This window comes from Trachemys scripta, chromosome 12, assembly GCF_013100865.1.
Source record: "Trachemys scripta elegans isolate TJP31775 chromosome 12, CAS_Tse_1.0, whole genome shotgun sequence".
NCBI lineage: Eukaryota > Metazoa > Chordata > Testudines > Emydidae > Trachemys > Trachemys scripta.
Window position 1 is genome coordinate 19,853,163 of NC_048309.1, and position 24,960 is coordinate 19,878,122.

The following is a 24,960-nucleotide window of genomic DNA, read 5'->3' on the forward strand; positions in this document are numbered from 1 at the left end:
TCAGATGCGGGGCTGTGGCTTCTCTCCCCTGCTGGGCACTAGGCGGGTGCACATAAATGCCCCTGCGGGCGCCATGGCACCCACGTGCACCACATTGGGGACCACTGCCTTAAGATGACCTTGCTGTTGCCATTTTCAGATGTTAGACAAGTCTCTTTTGGAGCTGATGCCTGAGATAAAGGGGCATGTTTGTAAGACAGCAAGTGTCTTGAACGCCTGGTATACAGCTGTGCATGCAAAAATAGTTACCCAGCATTTACATCTCATTGAAGGATGCAGAGTTTAAAATGATGGGTAAAGTTTGACTCTGCAGGAGGCTATACGCTTCTCTACTCCTCACAGATTGACCTGGAAAAGGGTCACTTTGGATGAAGCAGGGGACTGTGACAGTGCTGAATTAGAAAAGTGTGAAGAAAGGGAAAAATCACTTCCTTCCTCCACCAATTAAGAATTTTTTCTCATGGAAATCCATTCCTGCAGACTTGGAGTTTTGACAATACTGGAAATATTTTATAGATGCTTCAGTTGGCTACAGTGAACATCTTCAGACTCCATGGTTGTCTTGCTCCTTAATGCTCTCTCCCATTTGCGCTACCAGCGTGGTCATGGCTAGATTGTTTGTTTTTTTTATAGAGAAGGTTTGTTCCTTTTTCAAAAGTGTTTCCTTCCTTCCTTGCATCTTAGCATTGTTTCCAAGAGCTGCACTGGTGATCTGAGTTTAAGTCCTCAGTTACTGAGCTCCCATGGAAATGATCAATACAAAGATTTGTGACTTTAGTAGGGGGTGCACTGGCCCCTTCCGGGGCGGCATGGAGCTGGGGCAGGCAGGGAGCCTTCCTTAGCCTCGCTGCGCTGCTGCCCAGGAGCCACCTGAGGTAAGTGCTGCCTGGCGGGAAGGCAAATCCTAGCCCTGAGCCCCCTTGCAGAACCAGCACCCCAATCCCCCTGCCCCAGCCCTGACCTCCTCTCCCAGAGCCACACTTCTCATGCATCCCAAAACTCTGCCCCAGCTCGGATCCCTGCACCCAAACTGCTTCCCAGAGCCTGCACCCCAACCTCTCTCCTGCACCCCAACCCTCTGCCCCAGGCTCAGTCAGAGCCCCTTCCCACACTGTGAACCTCTCGGCCCCAGCCCAAAGCCCAGACTCCTTCCTGAACCCCAACTCCTCTGCCCCAGCCAGGTGAAAGTGAGTGAGGATGGGGGAGGGTGAGCAAAGGAGGGGGGGGTGGAATGAGCGGGGTTTCAGGGAAGGAATGGGGCTTTAGGGAAGGGGCAGGTAGATCCTGGATTGCCCTTAAATTCAAAAAGTGATCTTGGGTGTAAAAAGGTTGGAGACCACTGGATTAGACCAACTAAGAATAATTGGGTATAAGCATTATACAAATCACTTAGGAAAAGTACTTTTATAGGACTTTTCCCAGGAATTCCTTAGTTATGTCAAATGAAAACTCTTTTCCACTTGATGGCTTTTTAGACTCACCATCTTCTCTCAGTGAAGACAGTTTTTTCTAACAGTAGAGGGAGCACATTACAAATTGATATAGAGCTCTGCAAACGCTGGCTTTTCTGCAGAAATTTCAAACTTTGGCAAATATTGATTAGCCATAAGTAATGGGGGAAGTCTGCTTTTATAACAATGGGAAGAAAGGAAACTGAGTTATCAAAGCTGACTTGCATTTCAGTGTTAGCATGAATGAAACAGGATAATAATCTGTGACAAGGAGAGAGATGGCAAATCAGGCATCTATGTACAGTAGTTTACTATAATTTAAATGGCTGCCCCAAGAGGATGCAGGCAAGGGCTATTTAAGTTGAGAATACCTGTTGTTTACAAACAGAAAACATATTGAGTTTGTCCTTTTAAAGAATCTGAGTAATATGGCTTCTCAAGTTTTAAAGGGAGCAGAAATCTAAAGGGTTTTTGTTTTTTGTTATAAGAAAAAAGCCTATGATCATTCTTTCACTTTTGAGTATTTCCCCAAACCTCTGCTATCACTTTTTAACTATTCACTAACTTCACACTAAGGGAAGAATGCTACCAAAATTCTGTTTAAACTTGGATGGGAGAGGGAATTGCTCGTTGATGTAATTGATACATTAACTCACAAAGTTGAACAATGCTAAACCCCTTCATTTTTGGCCTCCTTCAGTTCACTTACTTTCACTTACATCGCCTCCTCAAAACTTTGTGGTCCTTACAAACTGAAAGTAAATAGTTCTGTCCTCCAGTTACTCTCAGTATAGAAGATGCACGTGGTAATTTTACTTTTACAGATGAAACACCCAACTTTAAAACCAGCATTTATTTTGTGGTTAGGGACATCCTACAATGGCTACTGCAGTTGTTGGATATGTCTTAGCATCTAACCAGAAGAGGGAGCTCCAGAATGGGCTGCTGGCAGATGCTGTTTGAATTGGAAGCTCATCTTCCAAACACTTGGAAGTGTCAGAGGACTTCCTCAGTCTGAGGAATGAATTTGAGGTTCCCGATGCAAGTGCTGTGGCAACATCACTCTTGTGCACACTACTTTCATGTACATGTACATTTAATGCCATAATTTCAAGAGGACCCAGAGCTGCTTGGTTTCATTCAACTCTTGCTGTCAAAGGAGTACCTACTTAAAAAAATTGTCTTCAACACAGTTGGTTTATTGATTTAATCATTTGGAAAATTACCATATCAGGTTTAAAATTTAGCTTAAACTCCTTTTCCTTTCCTCTCCACCTCCTCCAATAGAACAATATTGAATTCCTAAGTGCAGCCCAGTGCACTGTCCATATTAATATTCCTTTGTATAACGGTTTCTTGGGGAGATGGCTAGGCAGCAGTCTCTTAGGAGTTTGCAAATGCCTTTCCTGTGAATTGCCTCAAATGCTCCATTTTTTTTCAACTTATTTCCATGTTAATGTTCTCTTGATGTTCAGTTAAATTGATTGAGCTGTAAAAAGTCATCAAACCAGCAGCAGAACTCTTTTGAGGAAGGATTTTTTTAAATCTTAAATAGGTGAAATAATGGTATTTTTAATGCATTGGAATTGGAGAATTTTCATTAATTCATATATTAAGTGATCTATCTTTCAAATGATAACTGGTATAGCAATTCATGGTAAAGAGTGTTCAGGTGAATACAATACGAAGTTCTAAATTCTTTTACATAGCAGCAGTGGTAGAGTAGAATCTTTCCAGGAGCCTGAAACTCCTGGGTGCTTATATTTTTGAGTAACTGCAAAATTGCATCAAAACTGGTTCTCGCCACTCACTCCCCCCCCCCCCTTTTTTTTTTTTTTTTGCTGTCTTGTACCATTTAGAAGAAACAAAACAAAACAAACCTGCCTTTTAAATGAAATATTGAAATGTCATATTTCAGACTAGGATTTCTATGGAAGTTCTGGGAAACAGTTTCCTCTAGCAACTCATACGATATGTGATGAAACTTTCAGAGAGCTATACCTTCTATTCTTAAATGAATTGGTTTGTTTTTTTAGGATTTGATCACTTAAATATACTAGATTTAAAGTGTACTTGTTATGTAATATACAGAAGTACCAAAATCCATCATGTACTAATTTTGGCTGCTTAAATATTTTACAGTTGTTTGGTTTTGGTTTTCCAAAGAGATACTCAAAACAAAATATTCAAACATTTGCAAAAAGCAACCTCCCGCCCTTGCCCCAACACTAGATATCCTAGTCCAGGGGTCGGCAACCTTTCAGAAGTGGTGTACCGAGTCTTCATTTATTCACTCTAATTAAAGGTTTCGCGTGCCAGTAATACATTTTAACATTTTTAGAAGGACTTTTTCTATGTCTATAATATATAATGAAACTATTGTTGTATGTAAAGTAAATAAGGTTTTTAAAATGTTTAAGAAGCTTCATTTAAAATTAAATTAAAATGCAGAGCTCCCTGGACCAGTGGCCAGGACCCAGGCAGTGTGAGTGCCACTGAAAATCAGCTTGCGTGCCGCCTTTGGCACCCATGCCATAGGTTGCGTGCCCCTGTCCTAGTCTGTTGTGCACTAACCCTTGAGTCTTTGATTTTTCTGAGAACTGCAACTATTTAAACTGCACTGCTACACATCTTTTTTTTTTGTTGTTGTTGTAAATCCATTGGTAACCGCTTACTTGATGAGAGTTTAACTGCTTTGGAAAAACATTTAATATTAACATTTAAAAGCTAGCCTTCTGAAGCACTAAGGAAGGGCACTCATTTGTAATATTAGGAACTCTTGTTCTGCTCAGAGACCAGAATAATTATTTCAGTATAGCCACAACAAATCTTTTTATTGTCCTTTCTTGTTAAAACATCTACTAAACTACACTTCAGCCAGCCATGAGCTCGGATTGCTAGTGGGGAAAAAGTTGGTATTTTCTCTTTAAAGATAAATGTCACTAATATTGATGCAATTGATAAGTGTTTGTATTTAGTTATTAAAATTTCTTCTCTTATCTCTCAGCCTATTTGTGTGCGTATGTTTGTTAGTAGACATATTTCCTGCTATTTGCTAGTATTCATAGTGCTGGTAGACACTACTGAAAATCTTGTCTTATCCACATCTTGCTTTTATTACTTGCCCATAGAATGGGTAGCACTTGAGATGAGGAAAACTGATACCTTGGATCTTTTAGAACTAAAGAGTAGAAGCATACCTGATGTGGCAGGTAAGATAACTATACTGCCTTCTTGGGCTATAATCGGATCTCTTCCTTCCTCTCACCTTCCATCCTAGAGATGGCAGCATTTCATTAATGAGTGAAAGGTGTGTGTGTGTGTGTGCTCTGCAATTTTTTAGGTGAGAAGAGACATCTGACCTATCTGTCTCCTATAAGAATAATTAGGAGTTTATTTCCTGTGAGGACCAGAATAAACTGTGCAGGAAATGTCCTCCTCCTGAGAACAAATAGTTTCTCAAATAAAATCTTTAAACTTCTTTGATCAAAGAGAGTGCCACTTCTAAATCGGAATTCTTCGTACCAGCAATTACTTATGCTATTGAGGCTTTTTCTCCCCCCCAAAAAAGCAAACAATGTGGTGTATGCATATCAGCTTCCGTCTTAAGCACTGGTAAGTTTTTATGGCCACAATCAAGTAGAGACATTAAAAAATGGAGTTGTTGACACATCTGTATTCTCATTCAGTTTTATACCAATCAGAATTTTTAGATTGTTGTGTGCGAGACCCTGGATATGAGAGATTGCAACACATCCAAGTAAAGTTGCTTCTGGGTAAGATTATGATATGGGCTAGGAATGAGTTATCCAATCAGAACTTGTCACTGTTTCCCCTTTTTCTGCTTTTGTCTCCAATGTCAATACCTTCAAGTATTTAGTCCAATGACTAAAGCAAACAAGCTGAGAGAGAAGAATTCCCTGTCAGAAAATCCTGTGGTGATGGATGGGGAGGAAAGCAGCCTCTGTCCATTCATTTGCTTGTGGGCTAGTACAATATTAGCATAGTTCTTTATAAAACATAGTAAAAGAACATGTCAAAAAGGGTAGTCGTCAGTTTAACTAGCTTTCTTGCATCACAGAAAATGTACAGAGTCTTTTCTCATTTTATAGAAACATGTACCATAGACTTTTTATTCTTAATGACACATAAAATATTCTTTCTTTGAATGAATATAAGATCCTTAATAGTTTACGAAATAAATTAGTTTGGATGCTTTAAATTAATTGTAATGGTCTTCTGTTGCTTTGCAGTGGTGGCAGGACCCACCAGGCACGGTTTAGATTTCATCTGGGATTGAGAAAAAGTTCCTCATAGTCGTGGGAAGATTTATCAGTGTAAATTTAAGGAGTTGTGAAATGCGTGCCTTGTGCTTCATGTGGGTGAATTCCAGTTCATGTTACTAAAGGGTAGGAAATTAATTAATGGTGGAATACTTTTTGCTGTAGTTGAATAAATTTACCTCTTTCTGCTATGCTATATGAAATGATGCAGTTCTGTTAATCTTTAATAGTTTCTGTACAAATTATCCCGAGTGGCTTTTAAACTTCAGGTATTGGGGGTAGCCGGGTTAGTCTGTATCCACAAAAACAAACCTTAATTGAATGGGCCCTGTTAACACTGGTTCTCCATTTGTGAGATAACTCCCTTCTCTTCATGTGTCAGTATAATAATGCCTGCATCCGTAATTTTTACTCCATGCATCTGAAGAAGTGGGTTTTTTACCCATGAAAGCTTATGCCCAAATAAATCTGTTAGTCTTTAAGGTGTCACCGGACTCCTTGTTGTTTTAAACTTCAGTTATGGCTCTCTGAGGAAAAGCTTGATGTAAACAGAACTGCAAATTCCATTTGAAATTTGCATATTAGGCATTTATTGTATGTAGTCATTGGGCACTATATTGTTAAATGCTTAGCTTAGACCTTTGAGTTAAACTATAAAAGACAGCAATGGCTTTTCTGATTTTTAAAGTTAGGGTTACCATACGTCCGGATTTTCCCGGACATGTCTGGCTTTTTGGGCCTCAAATCCCCGTCCGGGGGGAAATCCTAAAAAGCCAGCCATGTCCGGGAAAATAGGGAGGGCCCGGTGGGGCTCAGCCGGGGTCTGGGGCCAGGAATGCACCGCCGGAGGTGCGGGGCCGGGCCGGGCGGGGGCCGGCGGTGCAGGGCCAGGGCCGGCGCCCCAGGGCCCGAGCCAAGCCGGGCGGGAGACGCTGGGGCCAGAGCCTCTTGGCCTGGACTGCTCGGCCCCAGCCCCAGCCCCAGCTTACCTGTTGCCTCCCTGTTTCCGGCTTCCCGCGAACATTTGATTTGCGGGAAGCAGGGGAGGGGGAGGAGCAGGGGGCGGAGCATTCAGGGGAGGGAGCAGAGTTGGGGTGGGGACTTTTGGGGAAGGGGTGGAGTTGGGGCGGGGCCGGGGCAGAGTTGGGGTGGGCCCTGGGCCCCATGGAGTGTCCTCCTTTTTTAAAATGAAAATATGGTAACCCTATTAAAGTTACAACTAACGTCACTTGATACATCCTTGAAAGTTTGATCAGGAGCTTTTCTGTACAGGGATGTGTAGCACCATGATCCTTATTTTGGGTCTCTGCATGCTACTACAGAACAATGTTATTTCCAGAGTCCTTGGTGTACATGCTCCTCCTATATGCACCCTATACCCCATTGTCACAAATGCATGCACTCTCTGGAACTTAATTGCAGTCCGCTAGTAGCTTGTCTAGATACTGCAGCTTACTAGGACCATGAGCAAACTAAAGTCTAACAAAGTCAGTCAAGTTCTTTCCTAGTATTCTAGTATGGAATTCCAGAAAGTGTGCCCAGCTACTCAGATTTTGTCAAACTTTTTCTCATTCGCAGTGCATAGGCATATCCAATAGTTTGTTACAAGGCTAAGCCATGATGAAAGATAGAGTACAACAAAAATATTTTGCATTTACAATCTTTTATCCAAGGATTTCAAAGCATTTACCTGAGTGTAGTTGGTGGGAAAACTCCAAGATAATCCTATTTTGATAGGTTCCTCATATAGAAGTTTGTAGTCTAATTAATTAACCACTGGTGATATCATTTGTCACCAAAAAATACTGTCTGACTTAACAAAAACAATTCATGTCCTGGCAGTTTATGCACTAGTGCAACGTTTGTGCATTTGGGCTTTCAGCACTTCATGGTAATGTTTAAAACGAAATAGCTAGTTTTTATCTTCAACATTTTTAATTGAAAACCTTTCTATTAAGTTTAGAGGAAAGAACCAAATTTTTGTTTTGATAAACCTATCAGGAAAATATACACATGCTCAATATCTAACTTCTCGAATATAATATTGCTAACTTCATAAACCAACATTTTATGGTTTTAGATAGAATTATGGTTCTGCATATGAACATGTTCATTAGCAAACTGGCAGGGCTGCAGGTTAAACATTTAATTTTAAAATTTTAATGTACTTGCAATGCAGTTTCCCCGGATCTGATTTGGAATGAGGAACATCTATATGCTTCAGGCATAGGTCTCTTTAAAACAGAACACAGATTTAAAGAAAACGCAAGAGGTTATGTGGTCTTGAAGGAATGTGTGTACTTCTATCATAGCCAATAACAGCTCTGGAACTTGCTTTCGGTGATGGGGGGGAATAACTATAAAGAGGGGGAAATAGTAAAACAAGGATTTTTTTTCCCTAGTGCATTGGTTTCTATTTCCCATTTATTTTAGTAGGAGAGAAACATTCTTGTTATGTTCATAGTTTTACTACTCAGCAGACTTGCTTGAATAATAGGGTGGAATTTTCAAAAGCATTCTACCTTGCCCTATTTCTACTCCCATTGAAGTCTTTTGGTTTTGGAAAATCCTATCCATCAAGTCCAAATGCTATTAGAGTTTATCGGGCAATTCTAATGAAGATTCAAAGCAATGGCTATTTACCGGACACAAGGCTATATTTAACAGTAATTCTGAAATTAATGTTAATATGGAGTACTTGGTATAGCACTGCTTTGGAATTCACACCTTTGGGTGTGAGGGGAGGTACTTGCCATACATGCTTTGTGATCTGCCCTTCACCTGAGCAGCCAGGGCAGTGACATTTCACTGTTCTGTTTTAACGTCTGTCCCAAAATAGATTTTAAACATTAATAAATTATACCAACAGCCCATTTGAGCGTTTTCTTTTTGGGTAGGGATTCTGATCTTTATTCTTCATTTGGCACACTTTACAGTAATGTGCTATGAGCACTTATGGTGCTAAATAAATATCCTAAACATGTAATAGACTGGGAAGGCTCCAACAGAGCTGTTGTGTTCCATTTTGTAATTAATATGGCTCCTAAAATGATGACTATATATTTAAATGATGGAACATTAACAGATCCAGAGGAGCTATATTGATTCATCTCCATAAGAGGCTTTCTTTTTTTTTAAAGGTCCTAAGTACATGCTTACATAAGAAGTTATTCCAGTCTGACATGCATAATGCCCACAGTATAACAAGTAGTGATTCTCTATCTCTCTGCACTTTTACTTCTGTTAAACAATAATATTTTGATATCACCCTGTAATACTAGGAAATGTCTACTTGGCATAAATTGTCAGACCCATCTAGTCTGGTGTCTTTCTCCAGCAGTGGCCAGTATCTGACACCCTTCTTTACAGAACCAGACTTAGTTTTTAGTTTCTTCTTTGATTTCTATCAAAACCTTAAATGGAATTAAACAGGTGAACTTTGTATTGAATTAATAGCAGATGACCTTTCTTCAAAGCTGGTACTGATGTAAGTCAGGATTATAAAAATAAATCTAGCATGCCAGAATGACATTGATTTGGTGTATTGTCTTTCCTTCTCAAGGAGCATTTCTGTCAATCTTGCTAAATAAGCAACCTGACTCTGAAATTCTAGTAGCAATTAAAATTTATAAAAATCCCCAGAGCTGTGCTAGATTTGTCATTTTACAGTCTTTTTCCATTCATCATTTCTTTGTCAATTAGTAAATCTACATCTTAATCAGTTTAATAAATTATTCCAGTAAATCAATATTTAAGGTTAAAATATATCCTGTACAAATGTACTTAATTGGTGGCCATTATAGGCTGAAGGTTATTGTGTCCCTCAAAGGACAAAGCTGACTTGATGGCTACTGGTGTCCGGTATAATGTGGATGAGAAGTACAGCACATGTTTTCTTTTAACTATTGTAGAGTTATCAAAATTTAACCCAGAAGCTGCTTGTTGTCATTTGCCTTTTATTTGTATCCTTATGTTGCTCTTCTGTGTGGAAAGAAAATTTAGTTGACTAAACATTAGAAATTTGTAATTTGGTTTCACTGAAGTTACCAAAGGACCCTTCAATGACTGAATTAACTAGTGATGTGATTGACTGCACCTACCCACGGATGTTACTGTGAGCGACAGTTGGTGAAGAATAAAATTTTACTGTTCTGGGAAGAGGGGGACGTTTTTTTGTTGTTGTTGTTGTTGTTGTTTTTTAAGGTTACTTTCTGAATTAATCCCTGCAGCACAGCAACTACATCTAAGCAAAATTATCTTTCAGTAAGTATATAAGCTCATGAAAATCAAGTAGTACTCTGTGAAGGAGCATTTAAAAATGACTTTTTCAAACCACTCGGCACTAATTTGTCTGTTCATTATAATATAGATTTTTTTAAAAAAAAGAGATCCAGATTACCCAGTATAGTGTGTGTATACACAGATGAGTTCATGCTGCTGCCTCTTCTTTCCTGACACTTCCCTTATTCGGGGTTGGCAACTCTTGTAGCCTTCTTCTAGGCTGTCATGCAGATTGGTCTCTCTGGAGTCCACTGATACCCGGTCTGTGTACAGAGTCTTTGGTCTCCCCATTAGCCATCTTTCGTCAAGAGCCATCCTACTAATATAACTCTTGGGTTTCCGCTGGATATGCCCATACTAGTGTAGCCCAACCTCCTTCAACTTGTCTTCAATTGGAATTACTCACATTAGGCCCCTTAAACCTCATTTCGATTACTATCCTGGACTGTCCAACATGAGTTCATACCTATTCTACCGCATAAAACATTTCTCTATATTCATTGACTATAACATTTATAATGTGCCTCTTGCTTCTAACAGTATCTCGCAGTTGCATAGAATGAGTATGCATAGAGTATCTTCACTCTCTAAATAAATGTTTTGTCACCGCAGTGGTAATTAGATTTCTATACTGCTTCAGTAATTTATCCCCAATATCACAGTATTTCTTAACTTTGCAAACACGTTTCCAGACTCTGACCTTCATGCAGTCTGTCTGAAGGTGGCTTTGTTGATCTCATTCTGTACAATGAGGCTTTTAAAAAATGGAAACTATTGCTAGCAGTAGAATAAAATAATTTGTCTTAACATCTGTTGTTATGATGCAGATGTGTAAGCATTTATTTTCATCCTTCAGCTCTTTGCTGGCTCAGGAAAGACTACAAGATATCCGATGCAGTGATGCCTAGAGTTCTAATGATATTTTCATACTATTTGTACAGCCACCCCTTTGTCTCTTTCAGTATCTGAAGCCAAGGATCATGCTAAAATATCTTATTGCTTTATGGAAGTTCACTTTATTCTATATTTAACATTTCTGTAAACACACAAGATGTCCTTGAACTATCAAGTTGGTACAAGAATTCAAACCATTATATCTATTAATAATCAGATAAAATCTGAAAATGAAGTTCTACAATATAATATGTTAGTTTTACTTTAAAGAATAATATCCTGTGACTAAACATGTATGGATTTCCAGATATCAAAAATAAAGCACTAATTAATAGCATACAGTCTCTTGGAAAATTTAGACAAGCTTATGTCTGCATATCTCCTAAATGTGAAACTCTTTGCCAGAAATTGTCTTATGGACATTTGGCAAATCACTTGAGACTATTTTATGTATTTTAAGCCCCATTTTTTTTAGTTTTGGCAATTATACTTTATTCACTTGTATGGCACTTGATGGTGTACCCTTAACTACTCAGTCTAGACCTGGCTTATGTTTGGCTAATTTTGGTGCCATTTATACTGGCACTTGACCTGGGGTAACTGTTGTGGGAAAGTGAATTTATGAGTTGCTGGCTTTTATGGATATGAGACTTGACCTCTGTAATGGCTAAAAATGTATTTAGACATGATAGATTTATTGCATTGTGTAGAAAACTGTGTTTTTATCACAATGAAATAACATTCCCTTTTGAAAACGGTATTCAAAATAGGTTAGTTGGCCTGCCCTTACAGAACTAAGTCATATGTAATGTGCACAAAAACCATATGCAGCAATTTATCATAAATGAAAGCAATATTGCATTTAGCTGTGAGTAATCTTTATAAATACAGTTTGTTTTCATGATCCTAAGATGTAGCTTGCTGCAACAATACATCTTCAGTACAAGCATATTTTTATTCTTATGCTGAGACTCTATACAAAGTATTATCTGCATTATGTCCAGCATGACAAGTTAGATTTAAATTTGAATACATATTCGACAACATCTGAAACTGCACCAATTGCACTAGCAGGTAAGTCTTAAATTTGACAGTGATATCCTTTTATACTGTCAAGAATCCACATTGAAACTTTCAATATTTTGTTACTTCTAACAGTTCTTATATCGTCTGGATTTTTTTTTCCTGAGGTGCTTTGAGGCTACAGTCTGTTCACTTTGTCTCTTTTCCCCTGATCCATAACCCCCTATATGGCATACTAATGAACTGAGGAAGGCTGGGCTCCTCCTAGATCCCATCTCATCTATACCTCAAATATCATCTGTGTTTCAAACCGCATCAGTGTCCTAATTGAATGTCTGGCCACACACTTCCACTTTTGACATAAGATGAACAGGTGTGATGGGGATTGGTTGGGTGAATTCATGCTTAAATGTACACGGATCTAGGGGTGCTGTAAGAATTTTTATAGTGGGGGTGCTGATGATGGAAACCATGTATCTGGTGGTGTTAATACTTTAAGCCAAGGGGTGCGGCAGTACCTCTAGTTCCAGCACCACTGCACAGTTCACATTAAACCACAATCCAAATGTAATTGTGGCTGAAGGAAGGCAGGGCATGTTACCGTCCTTATTTCTAATCCAATCTAACGAAACAGCCCATTTGGTCTTTTCCTTGGCAAAACTGGACTCCTACTGCATCATGTCCTCCATAAGTCCACAGTGTTCTCCCTGCCTTTCCTTTTACTTAGATTGTGATTCCTCTAAAGAATGTGTAATGGAACTGAGAGGGTCTTAGTAATGGAGAGTTTGAGGTGCATGGCATGTACTTAGTTTTTTGAAATATGAAAAATTTGATGACAAAAAGATGAGGCACTTGTGTGACTCAGTAGGAGAACCTGTATTTGACTAAGGGAAATCTCCTAGCAAAAGAATCTGATAGAATAAGTGTTGATTTTAAAATCCATTTCTCCCCGGCCCCATGCATACCTTAGAAAATTAATAGTCTCTCCCCATGCCTTCAGCCAAGGACAGGGTATGTAACCTTTATACAAAGGAGCTTACAGGGGCTTTCTTGGAGTGTGGTGGCAGCTGGCCTTCTGTACTGTTGCAGTCAAATGGAAAATGTAGCATGTTCTCACTTGTAAAACAAATTTTGGTTCTGGTCTCATTAGTTGTTGAACTTTTAATTGATATCCTTTTTTCATATTTTGTAATGAATAAATAAACTGGCATCCAGCTGGCTGAAGTTTGTATGCAGCTTCTAGTACATATGGCTCAGTCACTTAGCAGTTTGGTCTGATGGACTCAGCACAGGTCTAACAATCAGAACCTCTGGACTTCTAATTCTGGCTCTGATGCAACTTGCTTTGTGGTCTCTTAACCTCTCTTACAGATGGGGAAACCGAGGCAAATAGGGATAATACTTCTATCACAGTAATGGTGTGAGGATTAGATTTTTGTCTAGTGCTTTCTAAATAGATAGTACTTTGTCAGCACCAAGTACTATTGTTATTAGTGATCTAATTGCTTGAGACAGATTCTGTTTGGTGTAATATAAAATGCTCTAGTTTCCGATTTTTACAGAAGTGACCATTGTTTTACCATTTTTTAAATATTTCCAGGGAGGGATGAAACGATGCAGCCAGCCAAACCATCATTCCTGGAATATTTTGAACAAAAAGAGAAAGAGAATCAGATCAATAGCTTTGGGAAGAATGCATCTGGCCAGACAAAAAATTCCTCTGATTGGAAGGTACCACAGGATGGAGACTACGAATGTGTAAGTATATACTTTGAAATGTATTACGGCCATTTTAAAGGTTTTCTGTTAATCTTACTATAATAGCTTTCTTATTTGGACAAAGTACAGTAGAACCTCAAAGATACAAACACCAGAGTTACAGACATACTGGTCAACTGGCCACCCCGTGGAACTGGAAGTAATCCTGCAGCAGCAGTGGGGGGGGACGGAGACGGACACACCCACACCCCCTTCACTGTCTCGGGGCTTTAGTCCTTAGGCTTTGGGCGAGGCTTGAGGCTGCAGGAGGAGGAGGGTCAGGGCTCCAGGCAGGGAGTGGTGGTCTGGGCTTCTGATTCTTGGGAGCACTGGGGATTGGGGCTTCAGCCCTGTGGCTCCTTTCCTGGCTTCAGACCTGCAGGGGGCGTAGGGGCTTAGGGCTTAACTATGAGGGGAGCGCCGGTGTCAGCCCATCATGCACCCTCTTTCTCCCCCCCCGGCTGAAACTAGGAGCAGAGCTGCAGGGCTGAAGCCCTGAGTCCCAGCACTCCCCCAAGGTCTAAAGCCCTGAGCCCTAGTGCTCCCAAGAGGCAGAAGCAGTCAGCCACCCCCCACCTGGAGCTCTGATTACCCTCCACACCACCCTGCAGCTGCCTATGCATCAAAGAGCACTCCAGCGACAGGATTCCAGTCCCTTTTCTTCAAGGACTTCAAAATAACAGAAAATGTATCAAATGTGTCCTTTTCCACTTGACCAAGGGTTATCTTCGGAAGCCTATCTACTCTCTACAGGATTACACTCTGCCTGGGAGTCAGGGCGAGCCTGTCTGTTCCCTTTTCCTTCCTAGCCTGTTCCTTGCAGATTATGTTCTGCAAGCCATCTGCCTGAGAGTTTTATAAAAATGGACTCTTCTCCTGAACTGTGGACTACTGCAGGAGCCTTCCTACTCCCTGCAGCTCTCCAGCTAACCTGAGTTACTTGTTGATTTTTATGAGGATCAGGTGATCTTCAAGCTGTCACCTGAATCCTGGCCTCACAGCCTCAACTGGGCGGTGGCTAATTAGTCACAGGTAGGGTTAGGCTCAACTCCTTTTAAAAGAGTCATCTACCCTCTGACATAATATAACTCTCTCCCTCTTACTTTAAGGGGTGCAGCATAACTTCCCTCCTCCATGTGTGCATGCTGTCATTGAATGGGTGTTCGGTATTGCCCAACGATGTGAGGCTAGACACTTTAGCATAGTAAGGGATACACATTCCTTTTGAAAAGAGTTGTGGAGGAAAAATTGCTTTCTTCTGTTTTAATTCTAATAGGTTGATACCAAAATCCATCTAAAAATTTCATATAAACATTTTGGGACTTTATTGAAAACTGTGAAGACACCAATTTATTACCATAGAATGGGGTGTCCTCTTATGGATCAGGGCACATCTAGTTCAATGGGAGTGTGCACACAGTGAGGGAAGTGTGCACTGTAGAAGGCACAAGGTAAAGGGGAAAGTTGTGTGACATAAGAACGACTATACTGCGTCAGACCAATGGTCCAGCTAGCCCGGTATCCTGTCTTCTGACAGTGGCCAATGCCAGGTGCTTCAGAGGGAATGAACAGAACAGGTAATCATCACCTGTCGCCCATTCCCAGCTTCTGGCAAACAGAGGCTCAGAACATTGCAGCTTACAGAGAAGAAATATTTTTAGACCTGTGATGAGTAGCTGTTTTGACTCAGTTATATGACCTTCTTTACTGCCTTCTGTTATTACTCAAGTATTGCTGTTTACATAGATTACCAGTTTGGTGAAAACACAAAAAGGAAGCCTTTTGAAAGCAATAAATCAAACATTATTTAAATGTGCTTGGGTCACCCTCCTACATTAATTTGTAAAAATCTCACTTCCAAGCAGTGTACACTTCCTTAGCTCTGTTTTCCTGCCGTGCATGAATATGCCACAGTCTTGCCTTTTAATTCTATAATTGAGCTGACTCTCCAGTTAATTTTCTTTTATGTAGGATAAGTACTTGAAAGCAACAAACATTAGTTTAATAGACACAAGGGTATTCCCTGCAGCCCTTAAATGAGGGTTATTAACAGTAACATGTTATGTAATCCAATCAAAGACCTAATGCTGAATACCTCTCCTGTTTGGTTAAAAAAATTGAATAGACTAACCTAATGATGGGCTTTAGGCAAAACTCATCTGTTAAACTGCTTAGTAATTGAATGCCCCAATGTCATAAACTGCTTGAAGTAAGAGTACTTTCACTAGCAATATCAAGCACATTCAACCTAGACCGAACCCAGCACTGGATTAATTCTGCTTTGTCAGAGGGGGTGTACAGGAGCATGCTTTTTATCTTAACTTCTATGGTTCCAAGTAGAGACCAGATCAGTCAGCTTGGAGATAAATATTGGTTTCTCTGAGCCTCAAGAAATGTGATTTGAAATACTGTTTGGTTTGTTAGCACAGTTTAGTTTAACAGTTCTCTTACCATAAGTCCTATATGCTTTCTCCCTCATAGCTTCTATAAACTGGAGACTCCTGGTTTACAAGCAAGCAACATTTAATTACAAGAGATTTTTCCCCTTTCCCTTGTGGAAAAACATTTGACCTTTTCCTGGTTAGAACTGTTCCTGTGAAGCCTCTGAAGCAGGCAAATATGAAGTTATTTATACACCACAGCAATGTGATGTTGGATTAGGGTTCCATTATTTTCATCCAGACTTCCTGTTACTTGTTAAGTGTTGATAATGTGCAAGGCACTGTACAAAAAATGAAGGCATTCCTGTCACCCAAGGAACTGGAAAAACTGGAAAAAGAAGAACAGGAGTACTTGTGGCACCTTAGAGACTAACAAATTTATTAGAGCATAAGCTTTCGTGGGCTAATATATGTTCCATTCTATATGCATCCGAAGAAGTGGGCTGTAGTCCACGAAAGCTTATGCTCTAATAAATTTGTTAGTCTCTAAGGTGCCACAAGTACTCCTGTTCTTCTTTTTGCGGATACAGACTAACACGGCTGCTACTCTGAAACCTGGAAAAACTGGGGGAAGGGAGGAAAACTTGCTTTAAAAAGGCTGTGAACTCCAGTCACCAAAATGTGCTGTCAACCACGCTACCTGTGCCATGGCAGTGGTCTGGGATATCATAAAGCATCTGTATTTCTAGCCTTGTAATTTTTAAGTGTCCGTCACTCCTTCCATAGTCATTGCATGCTGGTGCTAATATTTATCCTCATACGTTTCAATGAAGACAAGACAAAAAAAACTTTTGAAACTTGTTCTGCTCTTTTAAAAACCAAAATAACCTTTTTCTTTACTTTGGTTTAAAGAGTGTTTGGGTTTTGTTGGTTTTTTTTTCCTCTATCTAAGTAGACCAACGTTTTCATCTCATTTGTGACTGAAGTGGGAGAAGTTTGAAGAGATTAAAATGAAGTTAGAATGGTAACTATCTGACCAAATCTACCACTATGGGCACTTCGATAGAATCTTCTATGACTATTCAGTGTATATTGTAGATCTACTGGGAGTTGTTTCATAGATTCTAAGGCCAGGAGGGACCATTGGCATCATTGTCTGACCACCTGTGTATGACAGGCCACAGAATGTCCCCAAAATAATTCCTAGACTCTAGAGCATATCTTTGAGGAAAACATCCAATCTTGATTTAAAAATTGCAGGTGATTGGGAATCTACCACAACCCTTCATAATTCACCATTGGAACAATTTACTCTCCTTGTTAAAAACGTATGTCTTATTTCCAGTCGGAATTTGTCTAGCTTCAACTTCCAGCAATTGAATCGTGGCTAGATTGAAGAGCCTATTATTAAATATTTGTTCCTCGTGTAGGTACTTATAGACTGTAATCAAGTCACCCTATAACCTTCTCTTTGTTAAACTAAATAGATTGAGTGCCTATAAGCAGGGCCGGCTCCAGGGTTTTTGCCACCCCAAGTGGCTGGGAGGGGGGGAAAAGCCGCGATCGGCAGCAGCTCCACTGCACCGCTTTCTTCTTCGGCAGCAATTCGGCAGCAGGTCCTTCCCTCTGAGAGCATCATTCCCACCAAAGAGCCTGATGTGCCACCCCTTTCCCTTGGCTGCTTGTTGGGCTGGTGCCTGGAGCCGGCCCTGCCTATAAGGCATGCTTTCTAATCCTTTAATCCTTCTCGTGTCTCTTCTCTGAACCCTCTCTAGTTTATCAACATTCTTCTTGAATTGTTGGCACAGAACTGGACACAGTATTCCAGTAGTGGTTGCACCCGTGCCAAATATGAGTTAAAATAAACTCTCTACTCTTAATCGAGATTCCCCTGTTTGTGCGTCTTAGGGTTGCATTAGCTCTTTTAGTCACAGTATCACAGTGGGAGCTCATGTTCAGTTGATAATCCTCCATGATAGCCAAATCTTTTCCAGAGTGTCTGCTTCCCAGGATGGAGTCCCCCATTCTGTAAGAATTTCCTGTATTCTTTGTTCCTAACCATATTAAAATGCATATTGTTTGCTTGCTCCTAGTTTATCAGGTGATTCAGATCACTCTGAATCAATGACCTGTCCTCTTCATTATTTACCACTCCTCCAGTTTTTGTTTACCAAGTCAAATGCCTTACAGAAGTCTAAGTATATTACATTAACATTATTACCTTTATCATCCAAACTTGTAATCATAAAAAAAAAATCAGTTTAGTTTGACGGGATTCATTTGTTGATTTGCGTTTATTACATTATCCTCCTTTAGTTCTTTATTAATCGAGTCCTGTATCAGCTGCTCCATTGTCTTGTCCGGTATTAGTGTCAGGCTGACAGGCCTATAATTACCCAGGTCATCTTGTTTACCCTTTTTTTAAAATTGGGACAACATTAGCTTTCTTCCAGTCTTCTGGAATTTCTCCAGTGCTCCAAGATTTACTGAAAATACACATTAACAGTCCAGCGAACTCCTCAGACAGCTCTTTTAAAACTCTTGCATCCAAGAGTTATCTGAACCTGCTGACTTAAAAAATCTAACTTTTAAATCACTGAAAACCTGTCTTTTTATGTTAACACAATAATGAATTCCTGATCCATGCTTTCTTGGCATCATTACAATACTGAAAGCTGTTCCAGATTCCATGGGAAAGTGATGAGAATGAGATGGGAATAACTTCCCCCACACACACTTTTTTTAGTTAATCTGCGTCCTTTTGCTGTAATGTGATTTTCTGTCTAATTCTAAATGTCTCTATATAGCAATGCTGAGCTTTTGCTTAAGATAATATATTACTACTTTGTCTCACTAATCAAAAGGTTGGCCACAAATTCTAGGTAATTTCTTGGAAGTGAGTCAAATTTCACCAATACTTAGTGTTGGACACTATTGCAAAAGCATTTGGATATCATCTTATGTTTCCCTACAGGCACCTGTAGCTATGTCACTTCTACTACAGAAAGTTAGGATAGAAGCAGATTGTCTCAGTACTTAACGCAGGTAATTGTATCTCTCAGAATGTATTTATTAGCACTAGGGTCAAACCCTGATGCCTTAAAGTCTCAAATAAGCATTTTGGGTTTGTTTGAAGCCACCTGCACAATATCTGTGCTTTTGGAGGCCTGTTAGGGGTGCTTCTCTTAAGAATTATGTTAGTTGCCCAGCTGTATTTAGCTATTTATGTTGCTTCTGATTTCCAGAGCTGCCAGTGAATACCTGGCAGAAATCCAGTTGATGAAACTGGGTATGCTTTTTTGTTCAAGGGATCCCAGGAGAGCTTTACTCATTGCCTGTTAGCCCTCATTAAAATCCTCTAAATTCTCTTAAACTAGCAGGAATTCCTGTATTGGCAAGTTTTAGCTCTGTGGCGGGGCAAGGAGACAGCCATTTAGAAACAAAATTCATGGCTCTTCCTTTCAAATAATCCACCTTCTTTGGGAAAAGTCTGATTTTGGTTCATGCCTAGGTATTGGTGAATAAGCCCTTTCCCTTCCCTGCAATTACTGAAAGCCAGTGTCTGCCTGTCATATTCCATGCTCCACCCCTTGAGCCTAATGATGAGTGTCTTCCTTAATAATCTCCAAGTTTTCCTGTAAACTGTGTGTGTGTGTGTGTGTGTGTGTGTGTGTGTGTGTCATTCCTTTCATAAACCAAGTCAGTTATAAAACTGCTGTAGATCACTCTGGAGCATAAATGCCTGGTGCGAGGCAGCAAAGATGACTTTTAATAATCCTCCGTTTGGCCTCCTGTAGAGACGTTTGTGCAAGAACAGTAAGAAGCTGCTACTATACACAGCATTTGCTCACACTAGGGATGTAAAAGGTTAACAGGTTAACCAAAGTTAACTGTTAACCCCAGCAGCCCCACATCGGGCCGGTCCCCAGCAATGGCCGTGCCAACAAGGCCACACCGTGCCGGTCAGCCAGACCCTGGCCATGCTGCGCCTAACCGGGTGGACAGACACCAGCCCCGGCTGTGCCACACCGAGTCAGGCAACTGGCCGCGCCCCAGCCCTGGCCGCGCCAGCCGGACCCCAGCTACCTCAGGTAACGGTTAGCCAGTTAAATGAAATAATTTTAATCGTTTAACAGGTTAACTTTTTTAACCGATATTTACATGCCTAGCTCACACGTTCACTGTACTCAGTTTTGCATTAGACAGACACAACTTTTAGCCACGTAGCACTCCTATGGAAAAAATATTGTTCTCCATAGTAAATGTTCTCTATCTAGTTCCATCTGAGACGTGTTTTGCAATTAGCTGCTAATAAAACCCCTGCTATGTCTCAGTCATAGAAGATAAGAATTAATTTTTGCCTGTTTAATTGTTGGACTCAGCAAGTCCAGCATAGATTCTATCTCCTCTCTACTTCAGGCTGTCATGTTTCATTTCTGTATGTCTCTTGGGGGGGGTTTATGCATTGCAATTATTAGGACTCTTCAGAAATTCTAGAAGTAACATGAGAAGACACTAATCACCATTGAGGTGGAAAAATTCCAAGAAACAGCTTGACTTCCACATGGCTGACAAAGGGTCAGACTCTCCTTCTAGCCTGCTTCGGCTAGATGGTTATTTTGTATTCCAATAGCACCTACAGGCCCTAACGAAAATCAGGGCCCCGCTGTGCTAGATACTGTACAAACACAAAATAAGCAACAGTCCCTGCCTCAGAGTTCACAGTCTAAATAGATGAGATCAAGGGTGGGAGGAGAAATGGAGGCACAGAGGTGAAGAGACATGCCCAAAATCACACAGCAAGTCAGTGATAGAGCTGGAATTTGCTTCCATGTCTCTGAGCCCCAGGAAAGTGCTCAGTTCTTTAGCCCATGTTTCCTCTTTGCTTTTGTCAGGCTGACCCCGGGGATTGTAACTTGGACCAGAAAGCTGCATAAATTGAAAGAGTCACAAAAAAATACAGATGAGTGAGCCTTAGAAAGACACATTCATGTGCTGGATTTTCCTTTGTTCGGATAATTCACAAAGTGATGAAGGAAAAACTGGCAAACAGTTGAAGGAAAAATTACTGTAAAATATATTTGCTTTAACTAATTTAACAAATATACCCACATCTGTTGTGTCTCTTAAAAATTCCCTGCAATGCATTGGAAATGCAGTTGGTATCAGTACTGTAATTAACAGATGTATCCTGAAAGCAATTAATGGTGCCATCTCGGTTTCCTCATTTAAATTACTTTAAAGGGTGCATATTTAGACAAGACTATTTCCACAGGGCAATATTAACAATCTTTTGTTAGTTTTAGAAGCCATCATCTCCATTTAGGTGTACCTGATAGAAGTTGTTGTAATTGTGCACGTCTGTAAGCTAGTTCTGGTCCAGAGCTTTTAATGGCCATTGTCCAGGTCAGTTCCCTTCTGCAATATAATGTAACCCAAAGTGAGCCCTTTTTCTTTCTTGAATAGGAATGTAACACTTTTTTTCTGAGCTGTTATACTGAGAATATCTCAACGTGTTTTAAAAACAAAGCATTTCCCCCACTCCCCCTTGCTGTGTCAGCATCTCTTTATAGCAGTGTAGTCTTGGATCTGTTGTATTTAGTATCTCCCTAATTTCTGGGATCTTTAAGTCAGAACAAACATAAAAGAATAGTTGTAATTTTACTAGCAGGGAAGAAGAGAAGGAAAAGCATTTTAAAGATTAGTAGTAGCTTCCTCCTGCAGAATTGTTGATGAAATGCCACTGTGGATTCCCCTCCCCTTTGTCTAGACATATTAATTTTGATTCTATGATATACCGAGCTCTGAACTTAACTCTTACTGAACATCTGCAAATAATATTGTGAATGGAGAAGAAAAGTTTCTTGTTTTCAGAACAAGCTAAATCAGTATACTGTATTTTAGTTCTGGTGAAACTGAGAGCATCTGCAGGCTGGAATCCACTAGTTATTTAGGTTAGTTACATCCTGGGCAGTGTAAGGTCCAGCCACATTGGCTCATTAGTGTATGGGGTGAGGGGTGAATTGAGGCCCCATAGCCCATTCAATCCTGGTCTCTCCACAAAAGCTACTGTTGACATCCTAACATAGTGGCATGTCACTCACAACCCAGTGCAGTTTCTTCTGCAGTGGTAGAATGATAAATTTCAAGTTTGAAGAGTATTTTTATTAATTAAAACTTCAAGCTGTATTACATATTCCTTTCTGATGCACTGGCAACTTCATGGCTTGCAGAAGAATGTTAATGATCTGCTGGTTGTATAGTGAAACCATCCATTTATTTCACTGCAAATGATCTATAAGAGGACCTGTTAGAGGCCAAGTGATTTATTGCTTATCGATCATTGTAAACATGCTTTTCTTTACAATGACCAGAGTGTCTGATACATTATAGTGCTTCGTGCGGGTGTAATTTGTCTTATGAACACATTGGTGTCTACCAATACCTGGTATGTTCAGTTTGCTTTCTGTCTTTCTGAACACTGATGTTGGATGGAATTTATTAGCAACTTCTTGTTGACACTTATGGCTTTCCTGCCTTTTGCCTGACTTTGTGGAAGTTGAGCTAATCAAAGGCATGGGAATATAGGAAAGAAGGAAGGTGGGTTTTTTGTACATTTTGACACCCCGAGGACGGTAGATAACTGGCTCCGCTTCATTACTTAGGCCTTGTCTACACTACGAGAGTAGTTCGATTTTACTTAAATCGAATATTTGGAATCGATATTGCAAAGTCGAACGTGTGTGTCCACACTAAGGACAGTAATTCGACTTTGTGAGTCCACACTAACGGGGAAAGCGTCGACATTGGAAGCGGTGCACTGAGGGCAGCTATCCCACAGTTCCCGGAGTCCCCGCCGCCCATTGGAATTCTGGGTGGAGCCGCAAATGCCTTCTGGGTAAAAAAAAAAAGGGGCCAGGGTGCTTTTGGGTAACTGTCGTCATCCGTCCATCACTCCCGCCCTCCCTCCCTCCCTGAAAGCGCCGGCGGGAAATCATTTCGCGCACTTTTCAAGTCATTGACAGCGCGGACGCCACAGCACTGTGAGCATGGAGCCCACTGCAACCATCGCTGCAGTTGTGGCCGCTCTCAACGCCTCGCAGCTTATCATACAGGTTGCCCTGAGGCAGATGCAGAAAAGTCAGGCGAGGAGGCTACGTCAACGCGGTGATGACCTGAAGTCTGAGAGTAGCACAGACCTCTCAGAAAGCAGGGGACCCAGCGCCGAGGACATCACGGTGGCAATGGGTCATGTTGATGCTGTGAAACGGCGATTCTGGGCACGGGAAACAAGCACTGAGTGGTGGGACCGCATAGTGCTGCAGGTCTGGGATGAATCACAGTGGCTGCGAAACTTCCGCATGCGGAAGGGAACTTTCCTTGAACTTTGTGAGTTGCTGTCCCCTGCCCTGAAGCGCAATGACACCCGGATGCGACCAGCCCTGACTGTCCAGAAGCGAGTGGCCATAGCCCTCTGGAAGCTTGCAACGCCTGACAGCTACCGGTCAGTCGCGAGCCAGTTTGGGGTGGGCAAATCTACCGTGGGGGTTGTTGTGATGCAAGTAGCCAAGGCAATCGTTGATGTACTGCTGCCAAAGGTAGTGACCCTGGGAAACTTGGAGGCGATCATAGATGGCTTCGCAGCGATGGGATTCCCAAACTGCGGTGGGGCCATAGATGGAACTCACATCCCTATCCTGGCACCGGACCACCAGGCCAGCCAGTACATTAACAGAAAGGGCTACTTTTCCATGGTGCTGCAAGCACTGGTGGACCACAGGGGACGTTTTACCAACATCAATGTCGGATGGCCGGGCAAGGTTCATGACGCTCGTGTTTTCAGGAACTCTGGTCTGTTTAGACGGCTGCAGCAAGGTATTTACTTCCCGGACCACAAAATAACTGTTGGGGATGTGGAGATGCCTATAGTCATCCTCGGGGACCCAGCCTACCCGCTAATGCCCTGGCTCATGAAGCCCTATACAGGTGCCCTGGACACTGAAAAAGAACTCTTCAACTACCGGCTGAGCAAGTGCAGAATGGTGGTGGAGTGTGCTTTTGGACGTCTCAAGGGGAGATGGAGAAGCTTGCTGACTCGCTGTGATCTCAGCGAAACCAATATCCCCATTGTTATAGCAGCTTGCTGTGTGCTCCACAATCTCTGTGAGAGCAAGGGGGAGACCTTTATGGCGGGGTGGGAGGTTGAGGAAATTAGCCTGGCTGCTGATTACTCACAGCCAGACAGCCGGGCGATTAGAAGAGACCAGCGGGAAGCGCTGTGCATCCGGGAGGCTTTGAAAGCAAAGTTCCTGAGTGAGCAGGGTAACCTGTGACTTTCTAATTTTGTGTACAGAGAAGCCTTCACCCCACTTCCAACACACGTTTCAAAATAAAAATAGTTCTACTTTGTTAAAGCACACCGTTTTCTTTAATACTGTTTTCGCGGGAATTTTTTAAAACTGGGACGCAGACTGTGGTGCGGAGCGGGTGTAGTGTAGTCGCGCGAATGCAGCTTCTAAACTCAAGGACTGACAGGCTCCGCTGCGGTGGGATGGTTCTTTCAACGGAGCCTGTCACCCCTCCTGATACGGACTGTGTGTATGGGGGGTCTATGTGAGTTTGTGGCAGGGGTGGGACGGTTACAGATCCCCTGCTGTGTGGCTCTGTGATCCTGCCTAAGGACCGCCGCTTAAGATCTCTAACTGCCCTCCCCTGACACAAAGTCACAGAGCAACCCACCCCCCACCACATAACATGAAAAGAACCTCCCAGACTAACCAGGGTAAGTAGTCACTGCATCACTGCACTATGTATGTGCCCTGCTGCTGTGCCTGCCCCCTACTATGTACCCTGCCAAAGGTGACTGTCCTGTCCAATTACCAACCCCCT

General features: G+C 41.3%; 1 protein-coding gene across 1 annotated transcript in view; it reads left to right on the plus strand.

Annotated features, from left to right (window-relative positions):
• Positions 1-24,960, plus strand: part of STK4 (serine/threonine kinase 4) — a 73,780-nt gene that overhangs the window by 19,860 nt on the left and 28,960 nt on the right. The window contains exon 10 of the mRNA XM_034787309.1: positions 13,533-13,690. Within this exon, the coding sequence (XP_034643200.1) occupies positions 13,533-13,690 (158 nt within the window). The remainder of the gene's footprint in view (positions 1-13,532; positions 13,691-24,960) is intronic.